Here is a 21,504-nt window from a genome sequence, read left to right as displayed (position 1 = left end):
TGTACAAAAGAAAACTATTTTACGATGCAAACAACCTTTAGTATGCAAATACATTTCCATATCATACTGGCAAGTAGCAGCGATGCTTAGCAGGACAGAGTTAAGTTGCAAACTGGCTGTCTGTACTATGATAACTAGGTGACCTGTGCATCCAACCGGAAATAGGGTCCACTCAGGTGTTCATCTTTCCCAGGTCAACATCATGAGAACCATTCAGATGGGTCATTTTAACATTGTTACTATGTGGCCGTTCAGCACTGTTCGCTCAGGGTGCTTATAGCTTCCCTTTGATAACTATGCTGTGATCTGTGACAAAATTACAGTGCGTCTGATATTGGCTAGTAAATCAGTATTTTACACAATAAACCACTTGGAATTCTGTTCAGACGCGCTGAGATGTACAAAGTTATTGCCTTTCATTTGGCAGTTGATGTGCAGAGTGTTAATTGCTTGAGTGTATGCAAGTGCTGTAGATTACATTTTTGCGGGACGTGTACAGCGTGATAATCAATGGCTCCAATACTCAGCATTCAACCTTTACTGTTTTGACTCTACTTTTCATATGTAACATTATCTGTCCCGATGACAAATCATTCATTAAAGGGACGCGTTCTGCAATAAATCTGTGCTTGAAGGCACTGGGCGGAGCTAATGAATATGAAACCCCCTTAAAATGAAAGTGTTGTGCTACATTTATTTGGTGGGCGGAGCTAATGAATATGAAACCCCCTTAAAATGAGTGTTGTGCTACATTTATTTGGTGGGCGGAGCTAATGAATATGAAACCCCCTTAAAATGAAAGTGTCATGCTACATTTATTTGGTGCCATGAGACTTCCCCACTCCATCTGACCTGCCTGACACCTTTAAAAAGCCAGCTTTGGCAAAGCCAATCATTTTCGTCCATGCGAGATTTATTGGGTTTGTCAGTGTTTTATACATGGTGAAATACAGAGACCCCACTGCTGTGGAACATTGATGAAAGCAGAGCTTGAAGTAGGCCGGGTCCCTCCGGTTCTCAGACCAGGTAGTATTTTAGAACGGACATTGAAACGGGGCCCTATCGTGCCATATATTAACAACTCTACTTGGAAAACACTGACGATTTCTGAGCAATAAGTGTAATAAATATTAATTTAATCCATGTCAGTGCTGTACTTCCAGTACTGAATCTTGCACTTCATTAGAGTGTTCGGTATTTTCAGGATGTCGTGTTTTTTAATGCAGCATATTACTCTTATATAGTGCATGCTTTGAAATGATTCGCCGCCAGATGTTTATAATGTAAATATAAATCCGCATTTGTGCTGTAAAACTGTCAACACTTGTCGCGTCACAGTGCTATTCATTTCTTTCCTTTAAGCCACATTGCACAGCAGCCAGCGCTGTGGTGCAACGTGTTTCAAAAACATTGGCAAAGCCAATAGATCTCGAAGAGGCGAAACCTATTGGGTTTGCCCATGCTTGTTTCAGTAGCTTCCTTTTCCTTTGCTGCCAGAATAAATGCCTGTTAAGGCAATAGGATGGGGTGATCCGGGAACACACCAGTGACGCGTTAGTCTGCGCCTTGGCAAAGTTAGCAAGCGCTACGTATTCTTAGTGCTAGGGGCCACCACCAGAATAAACCCCGGTACGGAAAATAAATCAGTTTCACTCTGGAGTTGAAAGGTGAAGAAGGCCATTTGCATTATGGCCTGGTACTACCTATACCCCCTCCTCCCTTGTCAAGACCCACATAACATCAAGAACAAGAGTTTATTTGGAAAAGGGGGTCATAGATAACCCCCCCCCCGCTGTATTAATTAACAAAACAATTAAACAATTAATAATAACAATATTTACGAAAAATACACAGAAAACATACAATTGACATTGATTACATTGATAGATACAGATGTCAGATGGCTAACCTTAACATAACTCTAATACAAATTATTCCTATACGAATCTAAATATATCATTAATAATCATAATGACAATTACTTATCCGCGTATCCATATTTGGGCCTACGGCAAGGTGAATAACTGGTGTCAGATCCTTATCAATTAAGCACGTCCTCCAGCTGGAGTACACATGCGCATATGACCCGTTCACCGGGTGGGTACTCCTTCCCCCCCACCCCCCCGGTAACCCCCATACGCTCTGTATACTATCTCCATCAGGGGCCCTTGCAGTTCTGCGCCCTTTACTGGCGCCATTGTGGCCAACCAGCCTAGGAATAGCGTAACTCTCCACTCCCCTGCACCCATCCAGCCAAAAAGGCTGTAACTGCTCCTGGAGTTCCAGGAGGGACAATTGCCCCTCCCCCTTGGGCCACCCCATTCAAGAATGACTCCGCCCTCTAAGGACCTTAAATTTACTGCTCACTAATCATGACCTTACCGCCTGACCAAGGATTCGCACTAAATTACAACAATATATTATCTTAACCACATCCGTGCGGTACGATTTACCGGCCGGGTGCTGAACCGTTCCGTCATGAGCATCGAAAGGGTTAAAAAAGGGGAAAAACATCTTATTGGAACATAACACAACCTAAAATTGGGAACAAAATCATACATTTATATAACCTCTGCTTTAGGGGATGGTGGGTGGGGAAATTAAATAGCAGCCTCCTAGCGAGGCTGGTTTGCTGGGGAGCGCAGATGGCAAAGAGGAAGATTCCTCTGCTCCCCAGCCTTTTATGCACAATTTCCACCTGACCGGTTCTAACCGGCCTGGTGCTGACCACTTGCGTGACCCGGAAATGATTCTTTTCACTTCCGGGTCTTGACCCATGATCCTATGGCCACTCATGTTGGGGGCGCCTGTGGCGTCACTGCTGTGTGCGACAGGCACGCCCCCCAAGTCGTCAGGGGCTGGCAGGACCGCCATATTTTCGGCGTGTCCGTTGCCGGACAGCCTTTTTTTTAGGAAGGGGCTTTCTTTACGTTTTGAACGTGGGTGTTGCTGTCCCTGAATCTGCAAATGCTAATCCCGCAAGAGGAATTCGTTTTAATCCAGACGGTCAGTTCCTTAAGTATTTATCACGGGAGGAAGGCAGCGGCCATCTCCTTGGGGTAGCAGTGTTTAAAAACACAAACAAAACCCAGTTAACACCTTAAGTGCTGCGCCCGTCCAACGGCCGACGGCACCACTACCTCGGGAGTGCTGCCGTCGGCCGTTGGACGTTCCAACTGCACCTGAGCAATGGAACGTCCAGCACTGGTGCTGGACGTTCCATAGCTGCTAATGTGTTAACATTTGGCGTGGGGAGCTTTGACTACCAGAGCCTTGTGTGTCTGTAGTTTTACTGAAGTTAGCTCAAAGTGGTGCCTGGCGGCTCACGCCCGAGAACCAGTTCGGAAATTGCTATTTTGTTTTTGGAAGAAATTGACCCTAGCCTAGGGTGAGGGGCAGTTTTATAAAGAACATGGGGGCATATTATCAAGAAGGGCGATAATGGGCTTGATAATAGGCCTTTGAGAATTCCCATTGAAGCCCATTTTCACACCAGAACATGGGATTCTCTGGGAATTCACAAGAGCATATTATCAAGCCCATTATCGCCGCTTTAGCAGCAGTTTCCTTTTGCTAATGCGGCAATAATTTTAACGCTGTTTCTTGATAATATGCCTCTTCAGTTCTTGCCTAAATTGTGAAAGTGTACTGCCACAATTTATGTATTTTACGACCGTCTCCAAAAGCGCACTTTGGCACATAAAAAAAGATTAGTTGAGGTTGCTGCAAAAGAAAGGATCAACAGTATTTTATGCAGTATATATTCGGAGTGGAAAAGGTTACTTCATCGTGTTTCTTTGCCACTCTTTGAAATGAGCAGTGTTCTGCGGCAGTCATTTACTCACACGGTTAAAATTTAATTTTATGTAAAAAAAAAAAAAATAGGGGCAACAGAGTTAACAAATTAAGAGGTTTCTGAAGGGAATGTTTCTAAACTATAGCTGGACCTCTCGGATTTATATTTGGTAAGGTAGGGCCGGATAAAGGCCATGTAAGCGCCTGGATTCGCTCATAGTGTCCATCACTTTGTGGCCTAGGCTCCGGTGCAGTTAAAATATGCGGTATTTGCGATATGTCTTGAAGGGACAAAATGACGGAATCAGGTTTATAGGTAATCCGGAGGACCAGTCGTCGTCTTAACAGTTGCTTGATAGGGACGAAGACCAGAGCAAGACCATACACAGGAAAGGAAATCAGCATGGCAGGGTACTAGCACCACGCTGGCCCCAGTCGAGATAACAGCCATATACTGCTAACAGGCAACCCATGGCTAGTTAAGAACATTGCAAAAACCACAGTTGATGGACAGAATGCAGAACAATGTTATACATTCACCCCAGTACAGAGATCTGAGCCTAAATCCATCGTTTTTTTGCACTCCACACCACCCCAGTTCAGACATGGCCATATGCAAATCAGTCTGACCCTGTGCCTCATGGGAACAGTCCAGCCCAAACTGCCAAGCCATGCCTTCCCTGGACCGGAAACAAGCTTCCGAGGACCGTTTCCTGGCTGGACTGTTCCCATGAGGCACAGGGTCAGACTGATTTGCATAAGGCCATGTCTGAACTGGGGTGGTGTGGAGTGCAAAAAAACGATGGATTTAGGCCCAGATCTCTGTACTGTGGTGAATGTACGACATTGTTCTGCATTCTGTCCATCAACTGTGGTTTTTGCAATAGTTAAGTACATTGCCACAGTGCATACTGTAGGCTTGTGCTGTTTAACTGTATCACAAAGCTGAAGAATCAAAATTGAACACCCTAATTGAGGTATTTAGTCATCTGCTGATGTCAGAAACAGGCTATTTCGGGTTACATTCCACCATATTGTTTTGGGCATTTGTTCGAAAGCGAAACGTGCTGAGACTATTAGTGACACAGTGACGCTGTAGGGGTCTAAATAGTGCAGTACCCTCAACACTTATGGATGGCATGAGAGTGGCTCCTTAAAGTTAGGTCCCAGAACCTGAAACCTCACCCTTGTGGCAGAAGTGGCTTTCACAATGGGTAAGGCAAGAATCATGTAGAGCTTCCGTGAAGGGGCTACTAACGAGGCCTCAGAGTTAGGTAATTCAGTGGCGCAACGTTTTGCCATATCATTGTGGACTTGCCGCACAGGTCACAGAACCTATAGTGTGCACAACCTGTATCTACCCAACAATGACAAAAAGGTCAGAAAAAAGCACCGGGTCTTTTCTAAAGTGTCAACTGAGCACCCCTCAGTCAACGATGGCAATAGTGAAACACAGCACAGATCGTATTGCGAAGAAGCCTGCACCAGGCAAGGCTAACAATGGCAAGAAGGCAGAAAAGCATAGTTGACCACTACTCAATCCTTAGGAAACTCATGGTGTCTGATATGGGTCTTTTCAAAGGAGAAGACGAAAAACTCTCTATCTTGGAAGGGTACGGCGATGCTGGTGATCACCAAATTCAGGGAACCCCCCTCCGGTAGTACCTCGGGTATTACACATGGACAGGGTTGACGTATTCCTCCCGAACACTGCTGAAGAGACGCCAGATGCATTTCTAGCACCTAGGGGGAAATGATCTGGCAAACCTCGAGAGAAAGGATTTAATAGGGGTGATAGCATCCGATTTGTTAGCAGTCGCAAGGTGGGTCAGCCCAGTAGGCCTTATATGGCCTGAGGCACAGCCCGGCATGGATGAGGAAGCATGAGACCATGAGGCACAGGAGAGTGCTAGAAAAGAAAAGTCTGAGCCAGCATATCAGAAGGTAGACAGGGTTCCCGGGAATGGGGGTTGAGTTTTGTCATGTTCTTACTTAACTTATTGGGGACAATGCAACAGCTAGGCTTCTCATAAACAAGTGTTGAAAGGGGGAGCTGGCTGTGGTCAGAGAACCACAGGCAGCATGGTGGAGACAGCGCACTTGCACAGCCAAGAACGAACAACAGCCTAGGAAGAGGAGCCACTCAAACATGGTCCTTGGGATGCCTTACGGCAGGGATACTGGGAGCAGGTGAGTGGCCAGCAAAGGGTCAACAGCAGGCGGACATGGCACTTGCAGCCTGGGGAAGGCCCGAGGGCCACCCACTCAGGCAAGGGAAGTCTAGAGGCTGCGAAAGCTGTACACCTGCTAAAGGTCTGCCAATCAGGGGGCTGTGTTGGAAGTGCTGGAATAGTTATTCTGGACCAATAAAATCAGACTGTTGATAAAGATGACAGATGTGATGAAGTATAAAATCATCGGGCGCACTATTGGCGTTTAAAATGTGGTGTTTATGTTCCATGTTTGTGAATAAACTGCGGCCGTTATGCACCAACAGTGATTCAACTGGTGTTTATTGGGAGGTGATAAGAAGGGTGCATGAGAAAGGCCGGGAAGGACTGGTGGTCCCTCGCATACCTGGGAGGGGTTGTAGTATAGTATATCTTTCATCTTCTCTATTTAATGTTTTTTTATCTCAAATTAATAAGGGTTGAGGATTGGCAATGTGCCACTTCATTTTTGAAGTGTAAGAGCATCACCAACTGCTCGTCTTTGTAGTGTGGTCCATCATGGAGTTAAGGAATACACACAGCCGAGGAGCAGCTTTATATGTTCTCTACAATCCTGGCTTAATGGATCTTGCTTTTACTGGATCTTGATATTCATTGTGATTGTGGTTTAGAACACACTCATTGAATTGGGAAAATACTTGTTTGTTGTCTCACTTCTAGACATTGTTTTTACGAAGAAATCCTATTCCTCTTCCACTTGCATGGGTAATCGGTGCAGAAAAAATGAACTTTCAGTCAGATGTGACGTCGTAAACAGTTTTACATCTAAATACTCATCATCAGTGAAGACAACTATTTTTTACCCTCCTAGTGTTTCTCCTGTTCTCTTTCCTGTTCTTCAGAATCTTTCTGCTGTGGGGCAGAAAGTCAGTACTGCGTAGTGTTGAGTAATGCAGTGGAACCTAATACCCTTGTCTGGCTTTTCTTTTGTAACCTTGGACCTTTTTAAGCCCTTTTGAAGTGACTTTCTCAAATGTTATAATTCTTTACTTCACTCGATGTCGCAAAGGTACAGGAATGTCTGGCTGAGTATCTCATGTCTATCAATGTCCCCTGCGAGTGGTCCTCATCTGTGCCATTGTTGTATAATATGTCAAAACTTTACACCTCATTTGGTGAATGATGTTTTCACATCAATTTACTTGGCACACCAAACACTTAGACTCGTCATGCTCCCACTGTAAACATGTTGCAGACCTTATTTTGGTCAGAACCAGAACATCTGGCACTACAAGAGGGACAGAACAGAATAGGATATTTGTATCTGCACCCTGTACATCACAAGTTGCAATACTTTAATAACGAGAAGAAAATACTTAATGTAATGTGAGCACTAAAACTAAATATTGACATACAAATCGCACATTATAGTGCTAGTTAAATCTTCACAGTGAGATAAAATCTCAGAGGAAATGTTTATGTAGTCATATTGTCCTTTGTAACACTACTGAAATTGTTTGCTATTAGTTAGATCTTGTTATTTATGTGTTTATGAAAAACAAATTATAAAGTGCTCGCATACCACGATCAGTAGCCACAACGTGTACCCACCTATTTCATGGACGGTCATTTACATAGGCAAGAGAAGAACACATACACTATGCAATAAGCAGTATAAAAAATACGGATGCCCTTAACAAATAGAAGGGTGAATGTCAGCAATGCAAGTAAAGGGCTAGTGTGTATATCCAGTGTAGGCCAGGAGGAGGATATGGGAAGGAACGACGCTGATGGAGAAGAGAAGTTCTTTCCTGACTGTATGTCATGAACATCACGAGAAAGAAAGCCACTTTCAGAGGGAGGAAGATTTCTTCTAAGCCTAGAGGGCAAAAGAAAAAAAACTTGTCACCTGATCTTCTCTTTCCTAGGTAAAACAATCACTTTCATGAGGCTAGTTATAGGGGTGAGACCACAAAAGGAGAATTTCTGGCTAGATAATCTAGATTGTTAGCATGGATGGAGGAGAATCTAATGACGTGCCATAAACAAGTGTGTGGTGTAATAAAGTTGGCACTGACTCATGATCTGCTTGGAGAAAGGCATTCAGAGGGTTGAGGGTGTACTCCAGAGGACCATGAGCCTGATATTGTCCATGTCAGTGTGAACAGAATGAAATGAATGAGGGCTTGTATGGTGGGTCAAATGTGTGGGCTGAAAGCAAGGATCTGCTCATGAGAAGGATGCCGAACGAATACAATGCCACTAGGGATTTATTTTTTAAGTGATCTTTGAAAGAGAGCTATGGGTTGATGCGGAAACCTAAAAACCTGGTGCTGGTGACAAGCAGAGGGGATAGGCCATTGAGTACCATAGAATACTGCAAGCCTATGATGTCATGTGAGGCTTACCCTATTGATTAGTTTGAGTTTAGTCTCAATTGGGCTCATCTCAAGGATGATATGCAACATCAGGACAGAATGGTGTCCAGACAATGTGTTACATGAAAGGCATCAATTTACTGATGACTCCATGATGTTCAGTTATAGATCGAGAATGATAAGAGCACGGTATTCCAAGACTTGTCACTTGAAATTGGGCCTCTGCGAGATGTGAAACTGCTCCATGGAGTTGCAAAAACTCCCAAGTATATGATTAAGTTCCATATCAATTGCTAACTTACATGTCAGTGCATAGTATTTACATAAATAAGAGGTCTTCTAATCTTATGTCTGAAACGTCTCAACATTGGGGTGAATGTACATACGCAGACTTAGGAAATTAGGGAATATTTTGAATAATATATATGTTGTTCCGTTTTCATGAATCATTTATAGGATTGGCATACAGATATTTTGACTTGCATTACGTAAGTCTGACTTACACATGGAAAAAACTTTTTATCACAATCAATGTCTGCTTCTTGTTCAATGCAGCCCTAGAAACAATTTCATAACTCTAGGTGTAGTCCCGCATCTGAATATACCTATTGGTTTACAGTATACTATTTAAAGAAACCCATTCCTTTATTTGTATGAAAGTAGACTGGGCTCAATTGAAACAGAACCACACATCTGGGTAAATGGCTACTTAAAATTGTTCTGATTCACCACCTCATGGATTCTGGCCTGTCTTATAAACACCTCATTTTATTCAGTCATTATCCTGATTACCAGTCAACACAAATATAACCACAACATCATCCCCTCACTCATGTACTTCATTTGGCTCCATCTCAAACCTCTCTGTAACATCTATAATACCATTGAAGCCAGTGGAACAGATTGCCAAGACAGATTAACCGACCAACCAATGCTCCTTCTCTGGCCACACCCATATTCTCAGCAGTGTAAACCTGACGGTATTGGAGCTCATCAAAGTGTCTCTAAATAAAGAGGATACTTACACTTTTTTCAATCCCAGTTGTGACATTGAGGAAAGCGAAGGATTGTTGATTAGCCATGTCTGGTGTGTAAATCAGTGTTTTTAGATGCAACTCTCCAGGGAAGATTTTTACTGCAAAAGAAAGGTTACAGGTCAAATCATAAATCTGTTTGAATGTTGTATAGTTTACAATTGCTTTGCTATTTGTAAGACACTGTGTCAGAAATTCAGACAAAATCTTGCAGTGTTCTTCGTTAAAGAGATTTCTTCAATAACTCTTAATTAACAATAGGTTCGTTAGAAAGAGGTCTTCTTTACAAATTTATACCAGCCTTACCATCAACCTTTAGTCCAGAATGTACTAGAATGATGAGCTTTGGTATGCATGCCCATTCCCTTAGATCAATGAATGCATTTTAGTGTGTATTTAGCGCCATCTGGTCCTATGTAACCGGTTTGTGGAAGAAATGGGTACCTCTCAAATGAATGTTTCCATGTAGGGGCAAGTGTAGTTACTGGTAAGCCTACAAGGAACGGTAGCATTTTACTAGATATCCCCCAATTTGATATTACATTTCTTTTTCTGCCTAATGATGAATTAACTATTTTTAGGTTGAGCCTAGCAGCGCGCATGCGCTGCCTTGCAAGCATGCATGAATCTACTTGGAGAGGCTAAGACCACGCCCACCACTTTCCAGTTGTTCCGTCATGACCCAGTCTAATTTGATTTATTTTAATTCGTGAAGCATTGCTCTTTGTCCCGTCTTTGGGTGTCTTTTAACATTTGTGGCGACTGCCCCTGTTACATGTCCACCTTACTTTAGGATTTATTTGTTGTTTGTTCAGCGCACTTTTTATTTAATTGAATGGTCCCACACCATTTATTGGTTGCCTGCAGCCGCCCTTGTAATTCCCTTAGCATTTTGTCCATCTGTCCTTTCCGCTCCCATCGCTTGTCTTTGTGAGCACTCCACACAAGTAATGTAGTGACCATGCATTGGTCATCTCCCCAGTGCTCTCATCATTGTCTTCGCATCAAACAGTAAGAAGGCCTGCAATCCAACATTTTATTTTTACAGCGTGCCTTCTCATGTTCTCCTTGCTGTACTCTTCTTGTTTTTATCAGCACAGCGCCAGCCTCAGGATGTCTGCAAATAAAAGGCTCGTAAGATCTCAGTAGAAAACACTTTTTCTTTTTTTACTTAAAGGTTGTTATGATAATACCAACTGCTTCTCCGAGTCTGTACGTAAAACAAAAACCTTTGTAGTGAGGGCTGGGCTTTGTTACTCACATTGCTATGTTAGCATAGGCTTATTAGAAGTTCAAACGCCATTTTACCTTTTTGCTGCTTTTGCACACGACACTGCATATAACTGTTGTAAGTTAGGCTGCGTGTAATGCTTCACATGAGAATGGCTTGTTTTCAGCATCCCTAGACTTACATCGTGACTCTAGTCTGCACACTGAGTGCTAAAGCCTCCACAGTTATCATAACAAGATAGCTGTTGTTCGGGCTGATCGGCTCACATTTTAGGCATAACATATATGCAGCTGCAGCCAACAGGATTCTGCCATTTTTATTAATGCACTGTAAGCATGATTTCAGACAATTGGAAGAAGCCCGTTTTTCCAGAGAGACAGAGAGCTTTTGCAAATCCTGATGTGATTCACACTTGCTGATCTTGGAGGATTGGGGTCCCCAAACAAGCCTAAGAGACCTTCTTCATTTTATAAAACATAGTTCCTAGGTAGGGAGGGTGATACCAGGGCCGGCCCTAGGCATGTGCAAACTGTGCACCTGCACAGGGCCGCCAAACCCGAGGGGCCGCCACGACGCCGACCTCACCGAGCCAAGGATCAGAATGATGATCGGATTCGGAACTATCACTGGCGGCCCCCTGGCAGGATTTGGCGGCCTCCGACACAGCCAGCCAGCAGTTGGGTCCCAGGGCCGTCAATCTTACCCTATGACGACGTGACGGCCCTGGGACAGCCCCCGCGCACTGTGCGCAGTGCGCAATTCACTACACGCACGCAGCATGATTGCTGATTTTACATTAATGCGTCATGACACTACAGCGCAGTGAGCGGGCGGGCGGCTAAACTTGTGGCAGGCTGCATACAATGGTAAGGCTGCTCCGTGCTCGCAGCATGACAAAGTTGTGCAAGGCCAAGGGACAGTTATTTTATCAAGCAGGGTACGAACCCAACTGGCGGCAATACTCCCCGCCCCCCTCCGCCGAATGCAGTTGTAGAGGAGTCTGTGATGAGCAGGGTTGCAGTTATCGCCAGGACATTCTTTCACTGGACGGCCCCGCTCAGCCTGGACGGACAACTTTAACTGGAGGCTGGCCAGGGCGCCAGATCCGAATTACCGCAGCCCGCGGTGCCTCAAGGCCTGAGCCTGCCTTGCACACACTGGGTGTGAATGGCCTGCAGTTAATGGAGCGCCACCGTCCTCCGGTCCAAGTAAGTACTAGCCTGCATTTTAAAAAGACACATTTGCGAAAACATATGGCTGCCTGCGCGCGATCAGGAAGCACGCTGTGCCTAGGTGACAGTGAGTTACTAAGAAATAGGCTGTTCGGGTTACAGACCAACTATAAAGGGGATTTATAGTTTGACATAGAAGTCCCCGATAATAATACCTTCTCTATGTTATCTACTATGTCATACCTCCGTGAGCCTCAATTCTACCTCGTGAGGAGGAAAGTACGAAAGGGAGGCCTGACCCGATGATGTTTGCAAGCGCCTTCACTCACTGAGCCATTTTACCACGCTGAAACAGGATCGCCCGAGTATACAGATCCTGATTTACAAACAAAATGAGTGAGTTACAGCTTGAAGGTCCAGATGCAGCCGGTCCAGATGCAGCTGGTGGGGAAAGTGTGGGAAGGAGTGATCATCACCCCAGGTCTCACAGGGGTGAGGGGCAATAAGGGCAAGCTGGGGAACGTAGTTTTTAAATGAGAGAAGATAGCCTTTCTACGCTAATAATAAGTTGTTTTTTGTCATAAGTTGTAGCTTAGTGAGCAGTTGTGCAATACCAAGCTACAACTTATTACAAAAACAGCTTATTATTAATCACATAGGCCAAACCAGTGTATTACTAATGCTGGTTAGGATATGGCTGCACACTTGTTTTTGATAAATTGATTGTCTCACTAATTTATTTGCTGCATACACGTAGCTGGTTCATTCGTCATGATGTCACACACCAGATGTGAATGGTTAGGAGTACGATTTCAAGCAGGACTGAGAGGTGGCGCTACTAGTCACATTACTAATAAAAGTGAGTGAAAAGAAAAAGGAAATTAATGTGATGGGTCTTGCAAGGTTGACACACACACTCATACATCCTGCAGTGTCCTCTGTTCCCAGGTGCTGTGCAGCAGTTTAAGAGCTTTTAATAGTTTTTCGTTGCTCAAATTAGTGTAATTTCTTATATTTATATGTTTACCACTTCCTCAATGCTTGATTTTGATCTCGAGAAAGTGTCACTCATCGTCGTTGAATGTCACTCATAATTACACTGAAATTATGGAAATGTCACACATAAGCAATCTGAAACCTTGGCAGCTATGCATAAAGAAATAAATTAACTGACTCCTCGTCCTGTCGCCCGTCCGATCATCGATAGAGTCAGACAGTGACACTAGAACACCTGAGTGTCCTCCGACAAGTCTCTTCCCCCAGAGTCCGACTAACGCGCCGGTGAGAGACTGTGCTCACAAACTATATTTATTAATGACTTGTAATAATGGCCTGCCTGTCTTTCCAGTTGAGCTGCCTTATGCCTAGTAATGAATATGATTTATCATGAGTGTACTGTTTACATCTGGTGCCCAGCGTAGACATCAGTACTAAATGGTATTACTTTGTCTCTCTGCGCCACATTATGTCACGAGACACGACACGCGTGTGTAACTATGTGAGGTGGTGCCTGCCTGAATTGCTTTTGAGAAGAGTAATATTCCAAACAGTTCGTTGGCGGCAGGAGTGTGGCCGTGGTGAGCACTGGGCCTAGTTAAGTTTGGTCACATTGGCGCCCTTCCACCCTCGACACTTAAGTCGATAACATTAGTCTGAGAGTTTTGCCCTCAGGCTCATTTTAAGTGCCAGCCATTTCATGAAAAAATATGTCATTTCAAATTAGCGTGATTGCGCACCTGCGAGGGTGAGTCAGTGGATGGGTGAACGAACACGTGACTGAGTGGACAGTAATATTGCGCTGTGTAGACAAATCGGTAGAAGAAAATAATCATCTCAGCTGTCACGAGAGCAGAAGGCGACCAATAAGGCTTTCGTTTACTTTTGTGGCAATCCAGGAACTGAGAGTGTCTCTTCTTTCACTTGCAATGGCAGTCATTGTCTGAGCAGGCGTAAAGTGGTCCGAGTGAGTCTGAACCGATGATGTATGGTCACACGTGTGCTCTTGGTTACGGAAAGGCTTTTGATCAGGGGGAGAGTTTCAGGTGGAAACTAAAAGGTGATTTTTATATGCAGGCACACGGTGCTCTCTGCCACACAAAATACTATCATTTAAAATGTGAAAAGACAGTCAAGTATTTTGTCCCTTTCCATTACTTTGCTTTTAACTCTTCAAACCTTACTACTGTTTATTTACCAATTATATCAGCTCAGATTAACATTAGGCCATTGCTAAGTAAAAGTGAAATATTTTATCAGAAAATTGTGCCTATTAGAGGTTTGGATTAGTTAGCATAACTAGGGAGCATTAACAAAATATTGCAGAAAAGTGCACGGTTCTTTCTTGTGCACGAGCTCCTAGGCATAAATGATTTTCTAGGTCTGGGCAGAATTTCCATTACACTGGAGCAATGAGTATCATTTCTGCAATTACATGTTACTTTTTGAGGCAAAATTACAAATATGGGAGTCGGGCAGTTCCAAGAAGTAGGTGTGAAATGCAGTGCTCATTTCGTAACCTAAATGGTATCAGTATGTAGGCATCAGTGGGAGCAGACAAATCGAAGCCTCACGAATCTGTCAGTTGATTATACATGTACTGCTTATGGAGCCGTACATTTTTTTCCTCCGTGAATTGGCTTCATACAAACTACCCCGACCCTAAACCATCTGTACCTCAATAATTCAAAGTAGTTCCTATGCCTATCTGCTACTACCTTTCGCTTGCTCACTAGGTACCACTCCCATCGTGACAGGTTCTGCTGCCCCGCACGTTGTTTCCCATGGCTCTACCTGCTGTCATCGATCTTTCCTTACTTTGTAGGGCTCTGACTGCCCAACTTTCTTTTGATTTGATTTAACTCATCGGCTGGGATATGCCTCTGCCCTTCTCTCCCTCTAGGTTATACATCCATCCATTATATTTATCACTCGTTTTGTAAACTTTCTTTGACTCGTCGTACTTTATACATTGACTTTTCTTTGGTCAGTGGCACAGATCATGAAACATTTGCGGCTGTTCTCTGGTAGTTTTGGGATGATTTTGTTAGGCGTTTCGTAACAAATGCACTAGTTAACCTCTTTCAGTAAAAACTAACCTCAAAATGACTAATTTGCTACATTTCATAGTATTTAAAGTATTTCTCGTCGTTTTGAGCCGCCATAGTATTCTTAACTGAATAATTCCATAGTTTCTCCGAACCCCCTTTCCTAATCCTATTGTTTAACTTGAACCATAGAAAACTGTCTGCTGTACTTAATTTGTCGCCCGAATTGAAGAAAATATATATTGCAGGTGTATTAACGTTTCCAAGCAATGAAACTGCTTCTAAAATTCTTGATGTATTTTTTCACTTCCTTGCCCAAAAAAGGTAGCTGAAGCTTAAGCTTTGCCTGAACTGCTTGGACACTGGTGCGTGCCACTAGTCTCTCAGTGTATCCTTCTGTGCAGGGCGTAGGCTCCCTTAGTGTCTGTACCTAAACTTGACTCTCTCATCATTTGCCTCCTCATTGGGCACGAAATGCAGGACTGGCATTGCACACTACTGTCCTGGCCCCTGCTGCATTTTGTACCACCTTAGTGGTTCTTCAGGCCGCCGCTCCATAGGGGGTCTTTCATTTCATGGCACAGTTTGAGGTGTTTGTTCTAACTGTGCAGGTTTCATTCAGTAGCTGTGCAGTGCCCGGCCCCATTTTTGTATGATTTTGTACTCAGAGAGTTTGGTAGTTTTTAGAGTTTGGGGGTCCGGTGCCCCTGTCATGGCCCTGGCACTGCAGCTGTCTGTTCGCCCAGTGCCTCATGTCGTGTGTCACAATGCCCTCCTCCTCCTAAATTGTATCGTTCTGAGAAGAATTCGGAAGGGTAGGAGCAGCCGCAGGTACTGGTCAATCATCTAACGACTTTTCTGGACGTATTATTAGTAAAACACCTTCCTGAGCTCCGCCCCGTCCGGAACTCCTCTTCCGGGGGCCCCCACCTACGCTCCCTGCACAGGGCCACCATGAGCCTAGAGCCGGCCCTGGTGATACACTAGGTGCTATAAGACCTTTTTTCACCATCTTTGTAATATGATTTCTCCTTTTGTGTTTTATGGAATTGTAACAATGCTGATCATATCATTTCTAATCATATGTCTGCTTATGTTAGCAAAAATACTGCATCTTAGAGCACGTTGTTACAATAAATATTTTAACCATTCCAGTGTCTCTTTTTTACTCCTGTTGTGGACTGGTATGAGAGTATAAGAAAAGAGTGTTCTTGCTTCCTGAGTATAACCTAAGTCGCATATTCTGGGTTGTCTAATCATTGGTTCCTTTGCTATAGGACGAAGAGCTAATTTGACACTGATGCTAGTTGGTTAGGGTTTCTAGGCACTAAGGTGAGTTTTTTGGTACACCACAATTCACTGAGGTCCTGGGTCTCTGTGCACAGTTCTGTGTAGGAGCAAAATCCCTGTGACACCTTCAGCCTTGTAACCTGTGGTGGTTGCCTATCTCATCATTAACCTATGGCAACCACCCTAAATGTCTATTGGCTACAGGAACATGGCCTGCTGAGTGAAGGACTTGCTCATTAGGTCCCATACACATGAATTCTTTTTTAAAAAAATGCAACTGCAACAAAAAATGTAGGTTCACTAAGGAATCCCGTGTATATGTCACATTGCACATCAGAGGAATCGTACGGAGCAGTAGATTGCAGCAGTGTGTTTCTTGAACAAAAAATGGAGTCATAAGCCACCTGCTTGCCTCCCAGATAAATCCAATGGGGCAGCAACACTAGATCCCAAATCCTCCTGGGACTTGCCCTTAGTTTAAAAGAGGAGACACTGCTCCAGTGGTAAATCCCAGGGGGAAGGGGGTTGGGATGGAGAGAGTGTAAAGTGTCAAAGATGTTGTGGCTCATCTACTCAACAGCAACACTGCAGCAGGCATTCACCAGTCTTATGAATGGTACTGGCAGATATGGTACCTATAAACAAATAAATAATAAGGCTTTAGTAGAGAAGTGTGGCTCAATGGTTAGAGCGGCAGACCCTGATGCCGTAGTCTGGCCGGGACCAGGGTTCAATTCCCGCCTCGGCAGGTCTCGGGCTCAATTTCCTTGGACCTGATAATTCTCGCCTCGGTGCCTATTCTAATCATGAGTCCCACTCTGCACCTCTGGGCAATAGCTTGCTTAATCTCTACAATGGCCCCAACAGCGCTGAGGATGCCTGACTTCACCTTAGGGGTGCCCAGGAGTGGGCTCATCACAGGGAAAGGCCAGGAAGGGTTCCTCGGCGGTATTCGTTCAAGCGCCGAGATGCCTACGGGTAGTCGTGCGATATACAAGTGGGTAATCATTTCATCATTTAGTCTAATATTAACTCTATCTCTTAAGGTATCACCTCACAAAAGCTTTTCAAATCTCAACCAACCTTTAGTTTTGTTGTTTTGTTTTCTTTTAGATTATCGGTAGAGGCTCTTTTATCAACATTTAGAAACTGTAGTGAGTAGGATTTCAGCGTCAAACCCACAACCAAATTTGGATGGAGTTACCTTCGCCTAAGTCCTCTCTGGCAGAGCCCTGCCAACAGTATGTACAAGTTGAACAAAAAACACTGATTACCTTTGTTTGCAGCACAATGTTGCGACTGAGCTCAGCGTTAAGTAAAATCAAGCCTGTTAATGCGCCTCTCCTTTTCATCTTGTTCAGCCAATAGTCCTGGCTTCTTGTAGGTGTAATGATACTTGTATTATATATTTGGATGCAACGACATAAGCAGCAAAATATCATTCGGGTGGAACACTATGTGACACACAGTCGTTATCATGCAAATGTATTGGTAATAACAAATGTATTGCTTTTGCAGCAGTATTGGAATGAGCAGTCAATTTATCTGAAGGAAGTCAATTGGTTTGGGTTATACTGTTGAGTTAGTTTGTCAAATTATAAACTGTGATTTTAATGTTATAAAAGTATGTGCTCAATCAAGCAGGATAAAAGGTGTAAACCTTTGCAAAGCCTCCATGCTGAGACACTATTTCCTTTCATAAATTCCGGGTTTCACCTAGACTTGCATTTCTTAAGATAAGACCCGGCAAAGTATATGCATTGCTTGCTCTCCCGGGACATCTACGCTTCCCGTATATTGTGTAAGGTATTTTACTTATATGTGTCTGTTTTATATAGTACAAGCATGTTGTCATCAACAAAAGCATTGTAAACCTACAGACAACAGAAACAACAACAAAATCACCAGCACATCATCAAATCAGCACCAACACAGCATCAGCGCTGCATCACTTCAGCACCAGCGCAACAACACCTCCTTGGCAAAACCAATTGCTCCAGCTAAACACTTAGAGGCAGATTTAAAAGCCCCTTGCGGCACTTTTGCGTCACTTTACCTATGTTAAAAATGACGCAAAAGTGCCGCAAGGGGCTGGGAAATAAGCACCTTAGAAGGTACAAAAGTTGAAACCTTTTGGCTTTGCCAATGCTTGTTTGGCATGATGCAACAAAGCTGGAGATGACAAAATTCCAACTGATGTATGTGAACGAAAAGAGCAATTGGCACATTAAAAACTCGCACATGTTAAATTCAATTTTTGAAGCATGATGGCTCTCTTGATCTCTGCCAAGGGGACGTTTGTGAATCTGAAACTTGATCAAGTAAAAAATTGCCAATTTTACCATGAGGAAACTGCAATATCAATGCAGCACTGTATTAACGCCCCACCCACTACGATATAATGCAGTTGGAAGAAGAGAAACCTGTATTATCACATTTGCTTACCCGATTAGCATAGAATTTCCCTCTTTGAAACATCTTTCCCACATTTTATTTCACATTGTTTATCGTGGAAAAATCTGCACAGGTAAAATCTCTGGAGAGCAGAAGTTTTACCAGTCTTGTAATTTCAGATCTGTTTGCACCCGCTTTGAAATGACCATGCCACGAACATTTCCAAAGACTGAGATGGAACACCTCTCCTTATAGTAGTAAGAATACTTGCAGGTCCGACCCGACTTTACAAACGATCAGACATAGCACACTAGTAACCCATAGGAGGCAAGAGTTCTCCATCTCCATATTTCCCCTCTCTCTAAGGGTCGTGGACTGGGGTCTAGACTTGTGGAAATGGAAAATGTTTGAGTCCGGCAGAACCACGAACAAAAGCTTCGCGCCTGAACCAGTCTGGGTCTAAGGATCACATCCATAGAGCACAGAACCATCAAATTATATCTAGTAACCCTTTGAGTAGGGATGTGCAAACAAAATCACTGCTATGCACAATGAGCTTTATCCGTCATACTTTTGAATGTGCATGCAGAGCTCTCAAACAACCATATATACCTCACCACCACCAGATTGTTTTGTGCTGTGCAGGCGGCTCGTGTGGTTCTTCTTGGTAAAATGTGGCTAACAGTGAACCTTTCAAAGGGCACTAACTGCGCAGTTTACAGTGGATTAATATCAGTGACATGCGATTCATATGAAAGTTATAGCCTCTAGGGTTGCATGTACATCTGAGGATTGGCATCTTACTCATAATCTCTCTTCACTCATTAAAAAACAATAGACGCTTTACTGAAACAGTAATTTCAGGCATTTATAGGTAATGTAATACATTTATTATAGAAACACATCTTAAAAAATATTGCATCTTTGTTGCAGTTGATGACAGGTGTGTGCTCTCCTTATGATACCTCCGGGTCTAGCCAGCGCTATATAAAACTGGGCAAATAAAATAAATAAATAAAATCTCCTCACAGCCTTCAGACGTCCCACAAATCAGCCTCAAAAGGGGTACAACGTACACAAGCCAAGCTCTGAATGCATTTTTGGTGGCTGTAAGTCCCACTGCCGAGCCCACATGGTCAGTGACGGCTACCGCCCCTCTCCCTGTATGCCCACATCAACCCAGAATACAACGAAACGGAACAGGATTTGTCTTTGAAAGGCGGGGGGTCGCAAAAACCCCCCGGCCGTATTTATTGAGATACAAAATAATAAAAATTGTTAAACGAAATATACTATTTTTATGTAAAAATATTCAGACACATTTAGATACATTTATATCGACAATTGTGATCGGCTAGCCTTAACAAGATTCTAATACAGCTTGTTTCCTAACCGAATCTAACATCCTCATCTGAAAATTTTTGCATGCTAACATTTATGGCGATATGGCAAGGTCGCTAACCGGTGTCAGGTCTTACAAGCTGCGCCCTTACGCAGGTGCGCATGCGCAGCTGGGCCCGTTGATTACCTGGCCCACCCCTGCAGCCGAGCCCGTTAATTACTCGGTCCACCCTTGCAGCCGAGCCCGTTACTTACTCGGTCCACCCCTGCAGCCGAGCCCGTTAATTACTCGGTCCACCCATGCAGCCGAGCCCGTTAATTACTCGGTCCACACCGTGAACTTCATTTAACCAGTGAAGGGGGGCCCTAACTTGCGTTACCAGCTGCCCCTGAAGTTCTAGGAGGGGCCAGTGACCCCTCCTCCCCCTGGGCGGACACCTCCAAAGGATGATGCCGCCCCCTAAGACCTTAAAATAGCTGCTCACCGGTCATGACCTTACCGCATGTCCAATACCCTAATAAATACAACGACCTGTGGAAAAAATGAACTAAAGGACAGCTACACTATCTACAACACATGTCATGACATTATCAAGCTACTATGGGAAAAAAGGCCTAAACAGAAAAAACAGCAAACATTTATAATTACATTTAACATTTCTCCCCAAACGGGAAGCCAATACTTTAATACACGAGAGATATGCACAATTCCAGTCTACATCCAGCAATCTACTGGCATTCTACTTCAACAACTTAATCAATAACAAAACATGTATACCTAATGCACAACACAGCTTTGTTCCAGGGATGGTGGGTGGGTAAAAATCAGGAGGCCCCGAGCGCGGGGCACGACCAGTGTGGGGGAGCGTCTGGCGACAAGAAGGGCCAACTGAGCGCTTCCCCCTCCTTTATTCCCAGGGATGCGGGGAGGGGGCGGGCCGCGCCCTCCCCTCAACCCTCGACACCCGCCCCCTTGACCCGGAAGTCTGCACCACGCCTCCGATTCAGGGATTAGGTGTCGGCCAAGCGGTGGTGTGGCGCACACCTCCCGCTTAACCATTGGGTGCCGGGAGATCACGCCCCCACACCACCGGGAGGCAAGGGGAGAGGGGATCGCCGCACCGCCATGCGGGCGGGCGGAGCCAACGGCCCCACCTTTTCACATGGTCAGTGACGGCTACCGCCCCTCTCCCTGTATGCCCACATCAACCCAGAACACAACGAAACGGAACAGGATGTGTCTTTGGAAGGCGGGGGGTTGCAAAAACCCCCCAGCAGTATTTATTAAGATACAAAATAATAAAAATTGTTAAACAAAATATAAAATTTTTATGCAAAAATATTCAGACACATTTAGATACATTTAAATCGACAATTGTGATCGGCTAGCCTTAACAAGATTCTAATACAGCTTGTTTCCTAACCGAATCTAACATCCTCATCTGAAAATTTTTGCATGCTAACATTTATGGCGATATGGCAAGGTCGATAACCGGTGTCAGGTCTTACAAGCTGCGCCCTTACGCAGGTGCGCATGCGCAGCCGGGCCCGTTGATTACCCGGTCCACCCCTGCAGCCGAGCCCGTTAATTACTCGGTCCACCCTTGCAGCCGAGCCCGTTAATTACTCAGTCCACCCTTGCAGCCGAGCCCGT

General features: G+C 44.2%; 1 protein-coding gene across 1 annotated transcript in view; it reads right to left on the bottom strand.

The window, feature by feature from the left end:
* Positions 1 to 21,504, bottom strand: part of LOC147716895 (uncharacterized) — a 476,733-nt gene that overhangs the window by 233,679 nt on the left and 221,550 nt on the right. The window contains exon 4 of the mRNA XM_086923790.1: positions 9,370 to 9,479. Coding sequence (XP_086779916.1) covers positions 9,370 to 9,479 — 110 coding nt within the window. The remainder of the gene's footprint in view (positions 1 to 9,369; positions 9,480 to 21,504) is intronic.

This window comes from Lissotriton vulgaris, chromosome 5 (assembly GCF_964263255.1).
Source record: "Lissotriton vulgaris chromosome 5, aLisVul1.2, whole genome shotgun sequence".
NCBI classification, from domain to species: domain Eukaryota; kingdom Metazoa; phylum Chordata; class Amphibia; order Caudata; family Salamandridae; genus Lissotriton; species Lissotriton vulgaris.
Note: the sequence above shows the minus strand (reverse complement) of the source record. Positions and strands in the feature narration are given on the sequence as shown.